At 37.3% G+C, this 23,548-nt stretch overlaps 1 protein-coding gene across 1 annotated transcript in view; it reads right to left on the reverse strand.

Annotated features, from left to right (window-relative positions):
• The window catches only part of GAP43 (growth associated protein 43), a 564,413-nt gene that overhangs the window by 336,429 nt on the left and 204,436 nt on the right, over nt 1-23,548 (reverse strand). The window contains exon 2 of the mRNA XM_044073125.1: nt 4,353-4,965. Within this exon, the coding sequence (XP_043929060.1) occupies nt 4,353-4,965 (613 nt within the window). The remainder of the gene's footprint in view (nt 1-4,352; nt 4,966-23,548) is intronic.

Below are 23,548 nucleotides of genomic sequence, written 5' to 3' on the forward strand. Positions count from 1 at the left end.
TAAGTTTCTGTTAGCCTGAAAACTAAAGGCAGAGGTGACAAGAATTATGTAATCTGAGATAACCCAGCAGAAATGTCTGACAGTACTTTAAAAACTTTCTCAGAAAGTGAGTCTGGGCATTTTGTATTTGTCTCTGGACTTGTAAGCTATGTAAGACTTAGATTAAAATGATTTCTCTTAGAGATAGATAGGACTATAGTAAGACTAGTTTAGATATTTTCTGTATCTATGTGGGACTGTCCTGCAATGTTGTTTTAAAGTATTTCCTATGATTCTGAACTCTCTTGTCATTGTGTTGAGTTATTTAGTAATGTCTTGTGCTTTTATTTTTATTATTAAATATATTTAAACCTTTTAATTGTGGCTAGTTTGTTTAGAGATATTTAAGCTCTTAGAGTACTTTCATAAGTATTTGGTGGCACTATATAGGCCACTCCTAAATAGCCTTCAAGTCTTGGTCACACTTACCATTTGGATAACAGTAACATTACACAGTGGAATTAGTCACCGTTTGTAAGTGCCTTATAGTAGCTGATAAAGGCTGGTTGGTGGCAGCTGGTACTAGTGTATAGTCTGGGCAGAAGTGGGGCATAGCTAGTGAGCCTGTGCCAGCCTTCACCAGGAGTGTTTGTGTGTTTGTATATAAATCAAATCTCAAAGTGTGTGTGTGTGTGTGTGTGTGTGTGTGTGTGTGTGTGTGTGTGTGTGTGTGTGTGTGTGTGTGTGTGTGTATGTGTGTGTGTTTCAGTTACTTGGGCAGGGACACGAAGCACTGGTTGGACAGATAGGGTGCTGGAGGTTTTGACTTGAGCACTCAGCTGAGATCTTAACCCTATGGCTGTGCCAGTGGGGAATCTTATTGGGAATCTGGTGAAAGAGGGAGAAACCAGACTCAGACTCACTGTGATCTCTGTGTGCTCTTATGGGAAATTGTACTTTACTGTGTGTGTTCTTGTCATCCTCCCAATGTGCATGTCCCAAACTGGTGTTAGTGGTGAGGATTGAAGCTCCTTGATTACTGGGCCAGTGCAGGGGCATCGCACATACATATATAAGTTCACACACACACACACACACACACACACACACACACACACACACACACACACATATTTATATAACCAAATGTATAATATGTTTCAAATTTCTCAGCAAACATATTTTATGATGCAACAATATGCACTGTTACCCCTTTTCTGCTACACTGTACACTGAGGAATATGTTGCCTTAATGCGTTATGGATGACATACACTTTTCTCCTGACATGTACAATACTTTGTATTGTGGAAAAGGAATGTGTGTCTGGCAATCTTCTGTAATACATTGCCTTCCTCATTTAATATGTAACATTATGTTGTTTAGGAAATTAATTTTCAGTTTTACATTATGTTTAAAAAAAACCTCTCTTGCAGGCCTTAATGTTTCCTTTTCCGGTCTTTGCATTGTAAGCTGCACATTTCATCCTCTCCTGGACTATGTCAAAAATGGAAACCAACAGATTCATGTGCCACTGATTCTGCTGCTCAGGTCTCATTGTGTCTACATGAATTTCTGCCTGGTGCACGATTTTCCTTCCATGTCCCATACAAAGACATGCTCTAAGAGAATTGATGACTTTCTAAATCGCCCATAGTTGAGTGTTTGAATTGCATGTGTGAGAATCGTATTTGCTGCCAGTGGTGGAAAGGTTTCCTTTCCATTAGGCTTCGCTGTCTTAACCTGTTGGTCATAAGGATATGCTCTGTCTTCCTTGTGACCCTAAACAGAATAAGTGAGTAGTAGAATGAATGCATGAAAATATCTGTAAGTGGGCATTCTTTGCGTCATATGAAAAAGAAGCCTGAATAACAGATACAGTGAAGTCTACACAAACATATTTCCACTTAAAACATGAATATTGTGAAAACATGCAGTCAGAAAAACTTCTTAAAACTAACTTGCACACTTTCAGATTGATTTTCTGATGGATATATAATGCTCAAGTTTTTTTTTTTGTATTTTGTCATCCCAAAGTACTACTTTAGTAAAATACTGCATTAAATTACTTTCTTTACACATTCAATCTTTGCTCTTTTAAATCAAAAGTTAGAAGGTTTATCTCCTTCTATTAAAGTAAATACATTCTTTATTTTTTTATGTGTTATTAAATGTCAGTTTTAAGTCCCTTTAGAAAATGCTTGAAAGCTACAACAGTGAAATGACAAATGTTTTTTGGGTGCTTACTTATTGTCGCAACCAGATTAGCAACTCAGTTCCAAGCTGTTCTGTCGAAATATGCTACCGATGTATCTTGGGAAGTGGTGTGTGTCACTGAAGTGTAAAAGCAATGCCTCGACTGTTACTTCACACTGATGTCTTAAAGTGACATTACATACACAATTGTGGAAGGAATACTTGTGCTCAAGTAAGCTTTCTACTCATACAACTAACAGTACCAATATTGCCTAGTCCAAACAGATAGTTTGACAGCCAGCAGCTAATCCAACTGCTTTACTGTCTAGAAAATATGCTTAACTCCCAATTCAGATTGTCAAGACAGTGTGGATATAACACCCTACGTACATGACAACTCACTCTGCTTCAAAACGTTTATGCGTAGTTCAAATGGCACAGACTGAAAAAAGCTGTAAAATAACAAAACACTCACTGTTTCCTGCACTTGCACAAACCCTCCTGCCCAATAATTCAAGTAACAACTATATGCACTGTACAATGGGTTCCTATTACATTATCGAAGTTCTGAAACTGCAAACACTATAAGGTCGAAACCTTATGTTTGAAGTTTCAGAACTTCGATTAAGTAAAAAAAAAAAAAAGACATAAAGGCTTGCAAGCAATACAGTGTGAAAAGGAAATATTTCCCTTTACCACACTATTGTGCGATCTCAGAGTTGGTATATTTAAAAAGCGGGTAGTGTAGGGTTAGCTTCTGTTTATTGTTTTTTATTTTTTTTTCTTTGTTCAAAATTATAAAACTTCGAACATACAAGTTCGATCTTGTAGTGTTCGAAGTTTTATAGTTTCAACAACGTAATAGAAACCCCTGTACAATACGTGATTGAAATGATTTTAGCTGTTACACACACAATACATTAAGATTTGCAATTTAATGTAATAGTATGCTCCTGGAAGTTTATACACATGAGCTATTTCAGTAAAGCACATTTCCCATGATGGTTTCATTACATATTTCAGCAGGGGTATGGCTTGGAAAGGAGGCTCTTCTCCTGCTCGGAATCTAGTTGCGATAATACAAAAGTACCTTTTTTTGAGTAAAAGTAATCTGGTTATTAATTGCTAAAATAGTTTTAAGAGATGCAAAAACAGAAGAACAATTTTCAGCTAAGGCATGAAATTAGGCTTCATGCATGTTGGAGAAGTAATAGCAAATGGATCAATTTCACACAAATGCTGAAAGAACATAAAACTAAAATATTGACCCCCCACCTCACTATATGCCATTAATTTAAAATAATACAATTGTGTGTGTGTGTGTGTGTGTGTGTGTGTGTGTGTGTGTGTGTGTGTGTGTGTGTGTGTGTGTGTGTGTGTGTGTGTTTCTGAGTATTTGGTTTTGGGAAAATATGTCATGCTAATCAACACATAATGAAGGACTAACTCTAGCTTATCCACTTTCTTGTTTTCCTCTCTCTCTCATTCATAGAATAAAGATTGCTTGGAAAAAATCAGTTGTTTGAATTACTTGGTGTAATGTTGGCTCTTCAAATTAACCTAAGGACCTTTCTCCATAAAGTAAAATTGCAGTAAATTACATTTTTGAAGAGGTTTGCAGTTGCATTGCTAGGGAAAGAAAGACATTGAATTTACTTGATTTGGTTGACTGCAACTCAAATTTTCAGGTGTTTTACTTCCATCATGCGATCATCTTTTGAGGCAAAATTTTCAGTCCTTGCCAGTACATTAGAATTTGCTAATCTAATCCCTGAATAAAACATCAAGCACTATTTTGCCATTATCCTATCTCTTATTGACTTTTTTTCTGGCAATGGTACTTACAAAAGAAGTAATTTATGAAGACCTTTATTTGATACATGGTATTTTGGTTTAAGACTTCCCTTAATGTTTGCCATCTCAGCAATAACTATGAGGGTGATAAGAAAATGCAGTGGATTGTTCCATTCAAATGCTTAATTGTTGTTTTGGATTTCAAGAACATTTTGAGATCATACTCCTGTTGTACACAAACCAGTTAAATAAAAATTAATTATTTAAAAATTAGAGACATAAAAAAAAAGAAAAAAAGAATGAGGTGCAATGAGACAATATTAAATGAAGAATGAGATATCCTTTGGAGTATTGCTGTGGCTTACATCCTATTCCAAATGCTTACCTGTTTTCTCTGAAGACTGACTGCTTTCAGATGCCTCTTTTGTAGGCTTGGGTGTAGTCTCACTTGTGTCAGCAGCAGGCACATCGGCTTGTTTGACTTCCCCCTTGTCCAAGGCCTCAGTAGCCTTTGGTGACGGGGCATTTTCAGTAGAAACAGTAGTAGCACTTTCTGTTCCAGGGGTAGCTGCCTTCTCACTGCTGGCAGATTTCCCTTCAGGCACATCCACCTTGGCCTTTTCCGAAGCCTCTGCTTTTGTCTCAGAAACTGGTACTTCATCACCCTGCTTGATTTCTGAAGGGCCCCTTTCAGAACTGCTTGCTGCTTTATCTGCTTCTTCATGTTTAACGTCATTGGAAGCAGCTGACTCTGTAGCTGGAGTTTCCTTTTCCTTTTGCTCTGCTGCTGCAGATTTGCCTTCTTTCTTGCCTTCAGCTTCTACAGGAGAAGCAGCACCCACAGCTGCTCCATTCTGCTGCTTTTCTCCCTTGAGCTTTTTCCTTGTTATATGGCCACGGAAGCTAGCTTGTATTTTAGTGGCTGCCTTGTGGGCCTTATCCTCGGGTTTGTTAGTGTCTTGATCAATCTTTTGGTCTGCATCTTCATTCTTTTCAACCTAAAGGAAACAAACAAAAAAAGAATCTATACTTTCTTCTGCCTTCTTACATTTGTCAACATACTTTCATAGATTTAGAAAAGGATTCTTACTACAAAAAACTTTTGAGAGACATGTATCATGTTCGAGTGTATTCAAAGTTAGCTTCTTCAATCAAAAATGCATTTCTAGCATCAGGCATTTTTACCAACATAAAGTAATGACAGGATTCAAATCAGCTCTTTGGCATAGAGAGGGAGAGATATGGTGCAAATGAAGGCAATTCAATATGTTGTCCAAATGACCAAGGAGACATCTAGGGAGTACATAACACAGTTTTTATCATCTTGGGACATTAACTGGGAGCAATATTTAGACACTGCGGTCATTGTAAACTGTAAATTCATCCACAGCAGATTACTGTGGACCAAACTGGCTAGTACTTGACCTGCAATACTCCCCCTTCAAAAAAAAAACTTGTGAGAGAAGTGTGCTGATTGGAACCTGTCTGGTGAAGGGTGATTGTTCTAGGGCTTGGAGTAAGAACCCTTATTGGTTCTTTTGAGTTTTTTAATTTTTTTTTTAAAGTTTTTAGCTTCTGCTATTTAAGCCCATTTGCATGTCATGCAGCATCACTCACTGCCACCCAATTGTGCGCCATAGCCGGACTGATAATGTCAACAATTTTTCCCTTAGATACAGCCATAGTACATTAGTGTAGCCCTCAACATTAGTCCATTTCCACTCTAAGAAGTAATACTAGTGAGCTGTGACCTATTAAACCACCAGCCAATAACTCCGTCAGAATTACCTATCTATAGAGCACATCCTAGATCAATCCTGAAAGCACCCCCTTTGTGATAACCTAGCATTACGGACAGTTGAACTACCCCTGTTTCTCTTGCCAGCCTGGCTGACTTGGGTCTCCTGAGGCAGAGTAGCAATTGCTTCATGAACATTGACAATCCTTTACTAATAACTCACTCTAGTACAGAGTAGTACTAACAAGTAGTGGTTAAGAGACAACTGGGTATTTATTCACCCATATTGGTTGGAAATTTGATAAACCCTCAAAACTGTTCTGTTACTAGTAATTCTACATTCAAGAGGGAAGGAAATGGGACAGAATAACTAACAATGTTAGTTTTAGACTGTCCTTTATTACCAGATATTCTGTTGACCACCAGCAAATTCATGAGATCTTACAAAAGAACTGGGGTATTTTAACGGGGGATGGTGAGGTCAGAGGTAAAGTTAGCACAAAACCTTCTATTGTGTGGAGAAGGGGACTCAACATTAAAAATTTGATGGAAAGACCTATAATCAATGTTGATAATGCCCAAGTCAGGTTTATGTGCCATTTTTGTAAATTCATTTATGTGGGGGAAGTGTTTGAAATTAATGGTTTCAGCTTTAGGATAAAAGGACAGTACAAATGTAACAGTAGTTTATGAGGCATTGTTTCAGTCATGTCCTGCCTTTTATATCGGCAAGACTGAGCGGATGCGTAAGCAATGCATCTATGAACATAATTATTTCATATGGTAAAAAAAACTACAAATGCACTTTATAGGCACATCCTGGAATTTCCTGAACATTATTTTAAATTCATTGTGATTGAGCAGGTCAAACGGAATAAATGGGGTGGACCTTGGCAGTTGTTTCTGGAAAAACAGGAACTTTACTGGATATTACGTTTACATGCTGTGAGTTTTCCTGGTTTAAATAAACTAGCATCTATTGGTTGTGTACTAAAAATGAAGGCACAACTTAGATAGATTTGGTTATTATGGTTCTTCACATAATGATATATATGGTTTACCTTTATATTGTCGATCCCGATATGGGTGACACGACTTCTGCAAATGCTGAAATGCAAACGTCTCCAACGTCGAATTCCGAATATGCGAATGGCAATACCTCGTCCCTTTTTGACCCATGCTAGCATTGGTTTGGAGCTGTTGCACGGCCGGAAATTTCGAATGTTGAATATTTTTTGATGTTTAAAATTATTCGTGGTTTTGGTTTGCGCAAACTGAGTTGATAAAGTGGCCGTTCGACAAAGTGTGATCGACGATTTAAAGGTAAACTGATATATATACATATTTATGGTTTTAAGGTTTTAGATTTGTGTTTTAAGATGTTGCATAATGTGATTTATTTTTCTTTTTTTTCTTTTGCACATTTACTGTTGATTTTGATCAGTTAATTAGTTAATTGGTTAATTAACTTGGGAGTGGATCATGTGACAGGGGAAGGATTTTTAAACTTGGCCTTTAAGTTCATTTTTTATCTGATGAAGTCTTGTAATGAACTTGACGAAAGTGCTTATGGTTATTTGATTTAATGAAACAGTGGTGGACCTACTCCTGGTTTCCTGCTTTCCTTCGTGTTTTTTACCTTGTTTATGGAATTGTGCTGAGACCAAGGAGACATCTAGGGAGTACATAATACAGTTTTTATCATCTTGGAACATTAACTGGGAGCAATGTTTAGACACTGTGGTCATTGTAAACTGTAAACTCATCCACAGCAGATTACTGTGGACCAAACTGGCTAGTACTTGACCTGCAATAGCCCCCCTTCAAAAAAAAAAAACTAGTGATAGAAGTGTGCTGATTGGAACCTGTCTGGTGAAGGGTGATTGGTCTAGGGCTTGAAGCAAGCACCCTTATTGGTTCATTTGAGTTTTTAAAATTTTTTAAAAGTTTTTAGCTTCTGGTATTTAAGCCCATTTGCATGTCATGCAGCCTCACTCACTGCCACCCAAATGTGCACCATAGCCGGACTGATAATGTCAACAATTTTTCCCTTAGATACAGCCATAGTACATTAGTGTAGCCCTCAACTTTAGTCCATTTCCACTCTAAGAAGTAATACTTGTTAGCTGAGACCTATTAAACCACCAGCCAAAAACTCTGTCAGAAGTACCCATCTATAGAGCACATCCTAGATAAATCCTGAAAGCACCCCCTTTGTGATAACCTAGCCTTATGGACAGTTGGACTACCCCTGTTTCTCCTGCCAGCCTGGCTGACTTGGGTCTCATGCAGCAGTGTAGCAATTGCTTTATGTACACTGACAACCCTTTACTAATAACTCACTCTATTACAGAGTGAGAAAGATGTACCTACACCAAGAATCTGGAATCCCTGTTTTCTCACACTCGAAACAGTAACACAGAAGAGGTTGTGAACTCACTCACCACTACTCATGGACATAGTACCACTACTCACACATAGTATGCATCTAACACATAACTCTACAAACATGGAGATTCTCTCACAAAACTTACTGAGACACCAGAGACCACCAAAATACAAGACTGCTACAACTAGTACAGTTCCTACAGCACCCAAAACACATAGCAATACCAGTGTCTCACCTACCAAGCCCTTAAGGCATAATACTCAAAAAAGAAATTGTCTTGTCATTGGAGACTCCACAATGAGAAAATTGGATGTCCTACTCACCAGCTTAAATAAAAAGAAAGTCACAATCAGCTGCCTGTCCGGTGCCATGATTCATTAGATCATGCATGCACTTAGGTCTCTCTGCAACACATACCTTTATGACTCCATCATAGTTCATGTTGGAATGAACAACCTGAGACATACCTCTCTGGATTATATGAAGAGAGACAGGATTGTACTCTCTGAGTACATGTCCCAGGCAGGTATGTCCCTAGCCTTGTGCAACATACTACCCTCACCTAGAATGATACCATCGTATAAACAAAAAATGATTGATTTCAATAATTGGCTTAGTTTTTGGTGTAATTCAAAGGGAATCTAGTTTCTCTCAGCCTGGGATGACATGGTCAACAATCCTCACTGCTTTACCAGAGATGGTTTGCACCTGGCAGCACTAGTCTTTTGGCTGCTGGCAAAGTTTCATGCCTCTCCCATAGTGCCATTTTTAGGCAGGGTCTCAAAAACAAAATTGCTGATGTGAAAATTTTCAATAATAAGAAAAGGGTTATACTGCCAAAAGCTAGGAGCTTAAACCAAAAACTGCATGCAATGGAAGTACTTCTATAACTAGAAGATACTGATGTCTGTGCAGTCACAGAAACCTGGTTCAAAACTTCAGAGAGTACCCCAGATTTGCAAGGCTACAATGGCTTCCACACCTTCAGTCACAAGACAAATATGTGAGACTAAAAGAGGCAGTGTTTCTATCTATATTAGAGATAAATTTACCTTCTGACTGGTTAGACTGGACAACTCTACAGAGTTAGTCCAAGTTCAGATTACTGCAGGTATGACCCCCATTCAAGTCAGAGCTAGTTATAGATCCCCCTCCATGATTCATGATGAGCACCAGGGGTGGCCCGTGCTATTGGACTGCCAGACTGCAGCCCCCCCAGCTGTAAAATAAAGAAAATAAAAGAAAAATAAATGATAAAACAAATTTCAAAAATCGCGGACTTTCGCGCATGTGCACTAGTCTGGACTGTCTGGAGCATGCGCAAACTGTTTCAGCAGCAGTCTAGATGGGAAACATGTAAGAGCAGAGCTCCCAGAAGTATATGCAGTTTTAACTGCATAGACTGTCGCTGGGAACAGATCGGACTCAGACTGCGACGTTGGCAGGCTGGAGTCTCATCGGGGATCTTGCTTGGTGGATGTGCTCCAGGAGTCTCATCAGGGATCTTGCGTATGTGCTCAGATGCGCCAGCTATGGATATGGATTTAATGGCCCAGCTATGGAAGATAAGGGGACGAAGGGTGATGGGATCTACATCGCACTATGGAAGGTGTGTGTGTGTGTGTGTGTGTGTGTGTGTGTGTGTGTGTGTGTGTGTGTGTGTGTGTGTGTGTGTGTAAATGCCCCAGTTGTTATATACTGGTGGCTAGAACAAACTCATGCTGGTGTGGTAGGGAATACCTCAGGCTTGAAGCCTGCACCTTGTATGCAGGTGTTAAGGACCTGAATTCCCTACCCACCACCATTTGTAAAAAAATTGCAGATTTTTGCCTCATATTTGATCTGATCTGTTCCTCATAATATCTGTGGTTTCTAAATGTTGCAATGCTTGATATTTGATGGTGCTGTGGTAGCATTGTTACCTCACAGCTGCAGGTTCTCCGGTTTGATTCTTGGCTGGGGTGCCTTCTGTGTGGGGTCTGCATCTTCTCCCTGTGTTTGTGTGGGCTTGCTTTTGTGTCCTCCCATGTTACAAAGACATGTCTCCATTATTTCATCCTGGGCCTCTGCTGAAAATTGTTTTTTTGTTCCAAGTCAGACTGTCCTGATTAACAAATGTTAAATAAAATTGACAGGAATTTGAATTTCAGACTTCAGGTTTCTGAATGTTTAATTCCTTACATATTTAATGGTGCAGTGGTAGCATTGTTGCCTCACAGCTATAGGTTTTCTGGTTTGATTCTTGGTTGGGGTGCCTTCTGTGTGGAGTCTGCATCTCATCACTGTATTTGTGTGGATTTGCTCTGGTGTCCTGCCATTTTACAAAGACATGTGTCTGCAGTATTTCTCCCTGGGCCTCTGCAGAAAATTGTTTTTGTTCCGTCAGAAGTAAAATTGACAGGCATTTGAATTTCAGACTTCATATTCTTCAGAAAATACATAGTAACACAACCTTTTATTCTAGCAATTTTCTAAGTTTATAAGATGAATATTTGAAATTTGTCCTTATTTTTGGGACTGTATTACCCCATTATTGACTTTGTCCAGGTTTTTTGTGCTAAGGTTGACAGCTATGGCAAAAACTGAATTCACTGAATGTGTTTGAGGGCTATATTCTCTCATTACTGGGTTTGTCCAGGTGTTTTGAGATAAGAGGTTGACAGCTATGGTGAGAACTGAATTCATTAAATGATAGCCATTTAAGTTTCAGTCTTCAGCTCTTTCACAAAGCAGCTGATTTGGCATAGTGGTATGTTGCTCTGACTTTTTTGCACAGGGACTTTGGCAGTAAAATGTATGGTGGTAACATAGCATTTTTCTTTCACAAAGCAGGTGATTTGGCATAATGGTATGTTGCTCTGACTGTTTTTCACAGGGACATTGGTAGTAAAATGTATGGTGGTAACACAGCATTTTTCTTTCACAAAGCAGCTGATTTGGCATAGTGGTATGTTGCTCTAACTCTTTTGCACAGGGACCTTAGCAGTAAAATTTATGGTGGTAACACAGCATTTTATTCTAGCAACTTTCCAAGATTATACAAGCAATGTGTAATGTGTCCCTGGTTTTTGGGCTTTTGACCCCCCCCCCCCCCCCCAGTAAATTTGGCTTTTTCCAGATTTCTTGTGCTGCGAAGTTGAGATGCAGTTGAGTATTGAGAAGATTTTACAAGGAGCTGAGAGCTGCAGGGGAAGAGAAGTTTAGTGCTGCTTATGCTAAGCCAGCTTGCATTGTTAATAGTACAACGGGTTGTGTACTTGCTTTTGATGCAGAAGGTTGTTGGTTCTACTCCCACAAGGGGTGAATGCTGCCATACTGAAAAAGTTAAGATACTAACTATGAGCCTGTTATCAGTTTGCTATCCATTTCCTATTGCAATATTACTAGCTTATCATTTTTAATGTAATATAGGCAATTTATTCCTCAGAGGCATCAGACACTTTATTTTCGATGAAACAATGAAATATAAAGGTGTTTGCTAGCAGCAACCTCTTCAATAGTTACAGATTTATTTAATGTGGAATTATTTAGATGACTTTTTTACTTCTTCAGAGATTGTGCATATTTACTGATAATGGTGGACTGTATAATATAGCAATAACCCATGCCTGGGTGTGGGTAATGCTGGATTTACCCACGGTTGGCGTGGTTTGGTCGAGGCGAAGCCGAGGACCAAACAAAGCCAACTGTGGGTAAATCCAGCATTACCCACACCCAGAAGTGGGTTACTGCTATTATACAATGACATTATTTAAGAAAAAAAATAATTAATTTTCTTAAATAATGGCATTGTATAATGCCTCCTTGCTGCCCTTCCGCAGCTGTCTGGTATTTTGCGGAAGTTCTGATGTACTGCGCATGTCTACGCAGTACATCAGAGATGTGGGCAAAAGCAATGGAGAAAGCAAGATCTCTGTTGCTTTTTATTGTTTCGCTATGTTAAATGGGTTTAACATAGCGAGGCAGCTTTAAAAAAAGCAACGGAGAATCTCCGTTGCTTATTTTAAAGCTGTCTCACTATGTTAAACTCATTTAACATAGCGAGACAGTTTTGAAAAAAGCAACGGAGAAAGCAAGATCTCCGTTGCTTTTTACAAACTGTTTCGCTATGTTAAATGGGTTTAACATAGCGAGACAGCTTTTAAATAAGCAACGGAAATCTCCGTTGCTTATTTTAAAGCTGTCTCACTATGTTAAACCCATTTAACATAGCGAGACAGGTTTAAAAAAAAAGCAACGGAGAAAGCAAGATCTCCCTTTCTTTTTACACACTGTGTCGCTATGTTAAAGGAGTTTAACATAGCGAGACAGCTTTAAAAAAAGCAATGGAGATCTCCGTTGCTTTTTTTAAACCTGTGTCACTGTTAAACTCCTTTAACATAGTGAGAGAGTGTTTTAAAAAAGACTTATACTAATGGAAAAAGTCTGGGCGACTGGACCTTTTTCCATTAGTATAAGTCGATTTACAATGTGCACGCTGGCCAATCAGCATGCACGTTTTGGAATATTAATAGGGGGGGTCATGGTATAATTGTGCATATTTACTGATAATGGTGGACTGTAGAAGTTTGAGTAGACTTTTTTGATGGAAATGTTCTGAACTGGGCAGTTTTGTCATTATGGGTGCATGCATTTTGATTCATTGTTTACTGGAAAGATGTTCTGAATTGGGCAGTTCTGCCACTGGTAAAATGTATTTTCTTTGAATGTGGGTTTCAATGCTGTTTCAATGAATGTGAGTTTCAAGGGCAGAGAAGTTTTAGTGCTAAGTTTGTTTAGCAGATGTCTTAGTATTTGTGCTGTAAAATGCAAAATTAAACTTTCAAATGAAGTTCAAATCATCATAGAAGTAAATCAGTATGCACATTAGTGTTTATGGTAAATAGCGTTGCCACCTTTTCAAATGGCGAAAGTGGGACATTTTCGGGACACACATCAGATTTTACAGGCCGCCACATACCCATGGTCAGTACAAAGGATAGAACTTTACTCTTTTGCCTAAATAAAAGCTTATTCTTGTAGCAGTTTAGTTGCTTATTTTGTTTCTTGTAACATTTAGGTATTTTTGATACAGAAATAACTATTTTATGCAACTATTACATAAAATATGGGACATAATTATGTCCTACAATCTCAGGACATTTGCCATTTTTAATATTTTTTGTCAGGACACAACTGCCCAAAGAGGGACTGTCCCTCGCAAAGTGGGACAGGTGGTAACCCTAATGGTAAATGGAGTGAAATAGCCAAGTAATGGATCATTGGAATGGCTGCAGGAGGAGGCTTCATTCGACCATGATTTTGTGAGGGGGAAGGGTGGCAAACTTAAAGACAGCCCTAGCTGAACTATACCTCCCAACTGTCCAGATTTTCAAAGAATGAATAGATTTTTGCTTCTTATTTTTGGTTTGTTCCTCATAAAATTTGTGGTTTTCTGGCAAATCATTTAGGAATTAAGTCACTAAATAATGACACACTGAGTTTCAGACTTCATAACCTTCAGAAAAATGCATGCTAAAGTAAGACCTGTTGTTCTATCAACTGTCTCAGTTGATACAAGAGCAAGTTTTAGTACTGTTTATATGTTCCCCCAATATATTTGGCCTTGTCCAGATTTATTGCATTAACAGGTTGAGAGGTACATGCAAATAAATTGCTTTATAGAATTAGACATAGCCAAACCTCTCAACTGTCCCTGATTTTGACTCAAAATGTTGCTCTTCCCCCTAATAATCCCTCCACAAAATAGCAATTTTGGAAGAAAAAATGGAGGGTTTACAATTAAGAAATAACTGTAATAATCAGAGTTATAGATTACTTTTGTTTCAGAAATGCATGCAGATTCTTTTATTTTGTCAGCTGCTCGAGTTAGCAGTACTAATATTAAAGTGTCCCTTCTTTGACAGGTTCCCAGCTGTATTGTGTGGCTATTTCATATTTTTATATCACATTTTTGGTCCATTTTTCATAAAATTGTGTTTTTTTTGGCAAATTAGTGACAAATCATTAAAGACTGAAGTTAGAAAATAATGACAGACATTTGAGTTTCAGATTTCATACCATTCAGAAAATTCATACTAATGTAAGACCTATTCTATTATCTTTCTAAGTTTATAAGAGCAATATTTAAAAATTGTCCTTATTTTTGGGCCTTTGTCCCACTTCTTTGTATGGCTTTGTCCATTTCTTGCTCTGAGGTTGAGAGGTATGACAAATGTGTCAGGGTCATCATAGTCAGCCAGAGACATTTCAAATTGTGACATACTTGTTGCACCCCACTCCTCCATGTAGTGACTCTGGATGTGTCAAAGCAAGGCAAGGAGTAGTTATGCAGTGTAAATGTACAGAGTATCCCCCCATCCAAGGTAGACACAAGTACTAGAGTGGCTTTTCATCTGTCCTTGATTTTTGCAGAATGTTCTGGTTTCTGTCATATTTTTTTGTACTGTTGATTTATGCTTATTACTCAAAGTGCCTGTTGCTCTGTGTTTAAATAGCAATACTTTAATGACCATCAGGTAAGCTTTGCTGAGATTGTAAGATGCAAGTAAGCTTTAATAAGCATACTGTTAAAGAATTGCCAACATTGAATGCCTTTCTGTTGTTGCCATGTAGAGAATACTTAACTATATAATGTATAAGCCTTGGGTATTGAAATGCATATGACAGCATTTGTAATAATGGACAGATTACATTATTTTAAGAAGCTCATTACACTTGGAGACTTCCAGTCATCTATGCAGGCTTTACCTGTAAACTAAACAGAATGCCAATCATGTGGTCCATAACCTGTACAGTAATCCTTTTAAGCAATGTATCTTGAGCTTATTTCTTGTTTGCTTTTCATTTTTTACTTTGATCATGTTTTCCCCATGAAATAAGTAGATAGTTGTCAGGCAGCAGGTCTTTTTTTGGATAAGAAACATTTTTACAAGTGGGGGCATCAGAGATTTCTACTTTCAGTATGTTACTTGGTACTTTAATACAGCTGAATATAAATTATAATTAGAACTGCAGTGCAAGAAGTGGTTTGAGTTGAGTGCTGCTTGTTTTTCTTATACTTTATTTTGACTGGCATTCCATTAATGTATTTAAAAAGTAATTTATTTTTTCATGCCTCACAACCTTTTTGTTTCCATCTAGCTATTAAGTAAGCTGTCATGCAGCCAATGCATTGAAATATTTTTATTCTTCTGCCCTTCATTTTGTCTTGATTAGACTCTCATAATGATGGTTTGGCACCCAGGGCAGTGTATTTAGTTAGTTTTTGTGGTTTTGAGCATAGCTCCTCCCCTTTCTAGTTGGCCACACCCCTCCCCATTGACCCCACCCATTCAGCTGTCTCCTGCAGCCCTGCTTTGATTTGAAGTCACCAGCCACCACTGATGAACACAAGGTCTAATAGATCAAACTAGAATCAATCCACATACTGCCAAACCCACTGGTCATGGGGGATTTCAATTACCCCACCATCAAGTGGGAAACCTACTCTAGCCCTAACTAACATATGCAAAAGTTCCTTGACTTTGTTAACACAAATGCCCTGAAACAAATTGTTTAAACCCTAACAAGAGGAACAAACATACTAAAACTGTTCTTTACTAACATGACAAACAGATGCACCATCGTAACTGTTAGACCCTCATTAGTTAAATCTGACCAAACTCAGTCCCATTCAAACTGTCACTAACACCAGAACTCACAAAGGGTGAAGTCAGACTAAAAAACTTCACTAAGGCAAACTATATACCCTCCTAGGGGAAGGTATAAATGCTTTTCATCCCCACCCCCAGCTGGAAATGATAATGACACCAAGGCTTACACTGAAGCCCTGTACAATCACTTGTATAAATGTATAGACTCAGCTGTTCCAGAAACAAACAAAGTCAGAGTCCCAAGTAAAAACAAGCCACCCTAGTGGGCATCCAGCATCAAGAAATTTTACAACAAATGCAAAAATGTTGCTGTTTATGAAAACTAAGGCGAGGCCCCAACAATGGAAAAGAACCCCTCTCAGCCTCAACAGGCAAATAAGAAAATATGTCAAATCCTATAAGGGTAACTTTGAGAAAAACCTAGCAATTACATCCTAGGTTAACCAGAAGGCCTTTTACTGCTACGTATGTTGCCAAAAAGGTAGGACCCAAGTGTGTGCCGAGCTAGTGACTAATGGTATCATGCACACCGATCCCGCAGAGATAGCAAACCTGATAGTGGTCAGATTTGGCAAAAATTTCACTTCCCTATCCCCTCCATACTTATCAGAAATATTGCTCTCAGCTTCCCCTCACCCTACATATCTGAAGAGCAGGTCATTAAAGTCTTGTCTAAAGCAAAAAACATAGCCTCTATGGGACCAGACGGCATCCCAGGCTGTCTTCTAAACACACTAAAACATGAACTAGCATCACCATTAAGTACTCTGTTCAATCATAGCCTATCCACAGGCTTTGTACCTGTGGTTGAAGAACAGCAACAATTACTCCCATCCACAACATTGCCTTAGCAACAGACCCAGGAAATTATAGACCCATAAGTCTGACCAGTGTCATCTAAAAGGTCATGGAACATACCATCATGGATCTAATAATTAAAGAAATAGGTGACCTCCAAACCCTGAATCCTACCCAATTCAGATTTGTCAAGGGCAGATCCTGTCTGGTAAACCTGGTAGATTCCTTTAAAATATGACCAGGGCCATTGACAAGGTTAAATCTGTGTACACAGCATGCCACAACTTGGCAAAGGCTTTTGGCACAGTCCCATATTCAGGCATAAACTTAGCAAACTGAATATAAACACCTCTGTTGTAAGATGGGTTGCCAACTGGCTCACAAGCTGGTCACACATTATCAAAGTCGGTGACTCCACATCAACGAGCAGACCTGTCACTAGTGGGGTGTCACAAGGGTCAGTGCTGGGCCCCCTATTGTTTGGTCTATACTTCTCAGAAGTTCAGTCCAAAACTAAGGGGCTGTGGCTGACCAAGTTTGTGGATGACTGCAAACTGGGTGCAATGACTGAATCCCCAAATTATGTCAATATACTTCAGTAGGGTCTTATGCAGGCCAATGACTGGTTTCTTAGTCACGGTCTCAAACTGAATGCAAAGAAATGGATAATCATTCTCTTTGATGAAAACAATGCCCCTTCACACTATCAAATTAACAACAATATCTTATGTATGTTAAGGGATCTGGGATCACAAGTAGACTGCAACCTAACTTTGACTACTACATGTCTGTCGTAGTAAGGAAGGCCTTCTATGTAGCACACTTGATTAGCAAAGGCATCATCTCTAGAACAAAGGAGGTTTTAACCCCTGTATACTCATCACAAATTAGGCCCATAATTGAGTATAATGCCACTTTTGGCATGTACCATACAAAGCACCTGCAGCAATTGGAGAGACCTCTGAGGTTTCAAACAAAGAAGATCAAGGGACTCCATCATGTGCCTTACACAGACTGACTAAAGTCCCTATCACTATACTCTGTATTGTATAGACTTCTTAGGGGAGACTTATGCCTGGCTTATAAAGCAATGTCTGACCCAAACCTAATGAATCCACTGCACATCCGTAAATCCGTAAATCAAACAGGACTAGAGCTACACATTCTAAGGACCTAAATATGGCCTCTGACTTTAATAGAACATGCTGGAAGGACAGATTTTTTTCCCCTGCAACTACTCTGTCTTTGGAATAGGCTGCCAATGCATGTGAAGCAGAGCACCTCTAAGACATTGTTCAAAAGGAACACAGACGATTGGATAGGGCACAGTAAATCCATACTGGGGATTGCGCTGACAATCATCCAGGACATGGGCAGTCATTACTAAATACAATCTTGGGTACTGACTAGAGTATCTATGATATTACATTGAGATGAAATGGCTAGGCTTGAAATGACCTATGGGTAGATAGCTTAGTAACCTCCTATGATCCTAAATAGATTGTAGTTTACTGCCTATCATATACCTTTTGGAGTTAGCCTTTGTTGACAACCTAAATCTTATATATATATATATATATATATATATATATATATATATATATATATATATATACATGGGATCCGGACACATGCTCGACTAGCATATGTCCGAATCACAAAACATTGAACACACATACACAAAATGGCTTAACATCGACAAGCACTTCCATGTATGTGTGCCTGTTTCATAGATCGGGCTACAGTACGGGAAAGGGAAAATTTGCTTTCCCCCACTGTAGTGCGATCTCGGAGTAAGAATAATAAAGTAGGGGGTGGGGGGTGCAGGGGGGCAAGTAGATTTTTTTTTTGAACTACACATACACAGGAGCACTTTTTGATGTTAAGCGCTTTCGTGTATGTGTGTTCGATGTTTTGTGATTCGGACATATGCTAGTCGAGCATGTGTCCTAGACCAATATGTGTGTGTATATATATATATATATATATATATATATATATATATATATATATATATATATATATATATATACACACATATATATATATATATATATATATATATATATATATATATATATATATATATATATATATATATATATATATATATATATATATATATATATATATATATATATATGTATAAAGCACATTTAATTTAAAATAACTCACTAATTCCGCATGAATTTTAACATTTCGTCCCTCAGATCTCAATCTCTTTCAGAGTCAGAAAGTTTTCAAGGCAAAGTCTCTCTTTAGCATCATACACTTGACTATCAATTTAGAACCTGTTACTACGTAGCAAAATTAATTTTACCCAAATTTGTCCTATTAACATTAGTGAGCAGTTGCCATGCATTCACTTTCATCTGGCAAAGGAAAAAGCTAATGCATCCCTCCTCTTCTCTGTCACTTTCAAACTCAGACCTCCAATGATCTGCAACAGCTCCACAATGATGTGAATATTTAAAACTTTTCTGAAGCTTACAATATCTCATGTCTGGACTGCTTCTGCCAAAAATAACTTGCCTCCATAAGGCAACTCATTTTCCTTTGATAACTAGTGAGCTTTAAATTTCACCTGAACTTTGCAATTCCACATGGTCTGAGTAAAAAAATATTCAATCCACTGAAGACTATAGCAGTGGTTTCAACAGGTGTATCAAGCAAAAACTGTTATTGGGTGATGAAATGCAATTTGCATGCATACGTGCAAACTTTAACATTTTTTAATCCTAAAGAATTCTAGAAAGAATCAAATATCCAGATGTTCAGTCTAATACAAATGACCTTCTCCATACTTTACATTAAGTGTTGGTTGTGAAGAGTTCACTACTTTTACTCCCTAATGGCACCTCTTTCTCACCCATTCTATTGGAACCTCCCTTACCTCCACCCTTTCTCAGAAAAAAATTAATTTAGAGAAACATTTTTATCTTATTGAATCCCTTCCCAGCCATGACACACTGGGAACTGAATATCTCTACCATGTGCATCCAATATTATGGTGGTAATATTGCTAAATTCTGCATCTTTTCAACTTATCACATACTCAAAAAAACATGCACGTGAATGGAAAACAGCAGTTATGATTCCCATGTCTACATTCAGTAAAAAAGAAAGTACTTCTAATTATAGGACAGTTTCTGTTATTCCATATCACCTTAAGTTTTAGACACCTATATATGTAACATATGGCAGTATAGAAAATAAAGATAAACCAATAGGAATTTCTGAAGCAAGAATCAGTACAAGAAAGAAGCCTACACAAAAGTACAAGAAAGAATTTCACAAAAACTGAAACAAGCATATGGAATGAAAGATACTTGAGTGGTAACCCTCAGAACATCATCTTAGCATAACAATTTCCACCACAAAGTAGACTTTCTCAAGAGCATTTTGAACCTATGAACATGGATACTGGATTTAGGATTATTTGTGCTTTGTGTGGATCTGTCAAAGGCTTAATGAAGTATGGTGTCTCAGTGTTAATGATATCTGCCTTACAGCTTCATTGTACATGGCACAGTCCTCCCCTCCATTCTTTGTCAAGGTGGAATGTTTATATTGTCACCTTGATGGGATGGGTTCCCTGTGAGAACTCAAATTTCTCTCAAAAAAAAAAATGCTGGTTGATTGGCTACACTGTAATTGTCCAGAGACTGTTTTTGTCCTTGTCCATACAGCCTTAGTCAAGGCAGAAAATGGTTACAGACAGAACTTATTTACATGTTTAATAAGTCAAAACTAAATACACCAGATAATGGGATGATTTTGATATTAAAAATGGCAGCAGTTTAAGCAAACAAAAAAATGGAAGAAGAAATGTCTGGAATGCGGAGAGTCCTGTATAAAGGTTAAAGAAAATATGTCACAATATTTTGAAATAGACAAAAGTGGCATGTAGTGGTATATTTTTGATACTGCTGCAAAGAATAATTATGTAGAAGACACAGATTTTGCTTGGCCATTACCACACATGAGTAAGGCTATAAGCTATTAACAGGCTTTGTCCTGTAGTCTAACATTTGATTTTATCAGCCTCTATGTGCCTGCTCTTTGACTTCGAGCCAGTCACTTAACTAGACAGTGCTTTTAGGCAATGAGGAAACAAGGCTAGGGTCCTCAAAGATTTCCTGATCCACCTGAATAGCAATTACCTATAACCTAAAAAATGTTCTGATGGGTTTAAGATAACTATAGGAGTGATGACAGAACAGGAGAAAGAAGCATTCTAAAAGTAAACAAAGAAATTCTATCATAGTTTTGAAAGTAAATCTATTAAAATAATTGTGTACAAGAGAGAAGGAGAGAAAAAATAAATAATTATATATATATATATATATATATATATATATATATATATATATGCCAAAATAACAAATTACCATAATGTTGAGTTTCAAAACAGTGAGATGGAAAGATGGAAACAACGAAATTTTAAATTCACGAACATCCAGATCATCATAAATTTTCCCCTGTTAAGTAAACAATCAGCCAAAAAAAAAACAAACTGAAGCAAATAAAACCTACCCAAGTGGGGAGCTTTGCCCCTCACTCCCCCTCAACTAAATATACCAACTCTGAGTTTGCAGTAAGTGGAGAAAATGGCAAAGTTCACCACATTGTCCAACTGACTCCTTTCGTGGTGAAAACTTACAATGATCTGGACATTCGTGAACTGTTTTTCAATTTGATGTTTTGGCTTTTCAAGAATTTAAAGTAGATCCATATACACACACACACACATATATACATAGTTAGATATAGCTAAATAGATATAAACCAGCACTCTGTTGTATGTTACTATTATTATTTTATTTTTCACAGCTACAAACTATTTAGAAAACACAATCCATAGAAAGAATGAGGAAAATAAGTATTCAGAGTAAGGTTCTTGTTTTTGCTTCTTCTGCAATGGTCAGTACTGCACCAAACTCTTACCAATACCGTTATTACACTTTATAGATCTGAGACATGAAGAAACTAAAAAGTGTGCAAAGTGTGCTAACCTTAATTTGAAAATTAATAAGATGCTATAAAGACTAGCAAAATGAGCTGATTTTAGTTTTTGTAAAAAAGCATTTTGAATCTATCAGTGTTGCACCAAGTTTTGGGTTAAGAAACAGTAGGTACCCCATTGTTATAGATACTTGACATGATGGTGGGGAGGGTATTTGTCTAGGTGCTCCCTGAAGGAAGTAACAGTTCATAGTGGGGAGTAACTGTCAGATGGAATAGATGAATGCAAGAGTCGGGGAAGTATGAAGGCTGGTCATTAAATAAAACTCCACCTCAGAAGAGGCAGTCAGAGGGATGAATCCCAATGATGCCTTTATGATTCAATTAAGCCCCAGCTCTGAGCTGTAGAAAGTTCAGGGGTGGAAGGAGGAGATGTTAGACCAGCTGATGGGTGTGAACACTGGGAATGTATGAAGCAGAAATGGGGGAATAAATAAATGAATGAATGGATAAATGAATAAATAAATGAAAAAAATGACAGAGTGCTGGGACTTTGTACATCCTTTCTGTTGCATATTACAGTGATGTGTTAATATCAGTGTAGACGATTCTGATAAAAAGAATCCCATCAGGTTAATATAATAGTGCTTAATGGTACATGTGGTTTTAATTGTTACAGAAATTGTTGAACACGTTTTGCAATAGACATTGGCAAATGTTGCAGCTGGGATTCATCTGAATTATTTTACTTGTAGTCTTTACTACCTGTGTGACTTTATGGTTTTGCTACAGTTGTGTAATATCCTTCACACTATCAGCAGATGTTTTCTTATGTGTCTTAGCCATGAGGAGAGTAGTTGAAATCAATGGAAAATTAGACTTTTTTTACATGCATTGATGCTCCTTTAAGTTATTTCTCTATAACTAAAGAGGAGACGTCTTTCCATGGCTGAATCAGTTTTGGTATGAATTTAGAAGATGGTATATGAATGAAAATTATATTTCAGAAACAAAAAATGTTCACCAACAGTGCTTTTTGCAGTAACAAAAGTTGCCTTCTAATATATTTCAGTAAGAAACCAGTTGTATTTATATTTGTGCTTTTGTGTGTATGTGTGTGTGTGTGTGGGGGGGGGGGGAGTTGAGATCTTATGTTTTAAATCTTGTACTAAACTGAACTCTAAAATGAGAAAAGCTGTACAAATGGCTAGATGAAGGACAATTCAACAGAAGAATGGAAAATGGAGAACATTAATTCATGAAATCTGTGTCATGTTTCTGCAATCAAAACAAAATAAAAAAGACGATTAAAGCCATGGGACAAAGTAAAAATAAATCAAGTAAAATACTATATGTATTTTCATTGTATCAATAATGTTTTTATAATTTATTAGTATTGTTTCGTTTATATTTTTGCATAACACTATTCCTAAATAATTTAGCATAAGTTCTTGTTTTCCTATGATGGATTTATCTGTAACTTTTAGTTATTTTTTCTTATTTAAAAACAGAAATTTTGATTTTGATCTATTAAAGTCTAGACGTGAAATCTTATAAAATTTCTCCATTACTTCTTCTAGCTCTCCTAATGACTCTCAGGAGTTTGATAGGATTAATAAAATATCATCAGCAAAAAGCATTATTTTAGATATGTACTGGTCATAGACTTCTATTCCTTTTATTCTTGGATTATTGCGTATTATTTCTGCAAGTATTTCTATAGACAAAGCAAATAAAATAGGAGAAAGGGGGCATACTTGTTTAGTACCTTTTGTTATATGGATAGATTCTGAGGTGAAAGGACTTAATTTAATGTAGGCTAAGTTATTAATATATATTTTTTTTAGTAATAAGATGAAGGGAGGTGGAAATTCAAATAATGCTAAAGTTTTAAATAGATATTCCCAGTTGAGGGAATCAAAGGCTTTTTCTATGTCTAATCTGATTACAAGTGTTTCTCTATCTTCTTTATTCACATAATCTATGAGTAAGTATCCTTTTCATATTATCATGTGTGTGCCTGTTATATAAAAATC

The sequence above is a fragment of the Protopterus annectens genome, chromosome 5.part1, assembly GCF_019279795.1.
Source record: "Protopterus annectens isolate FY-2018-M chromosome 5.part1, PAN1.0, whole genome shotgun sequence".
NCBI classification, from domain to species: Eukaryota; Metazoa; Chordata; order Ceratodontiformes; family Protopteridae; genus Protopterus; species Protopterus annectens.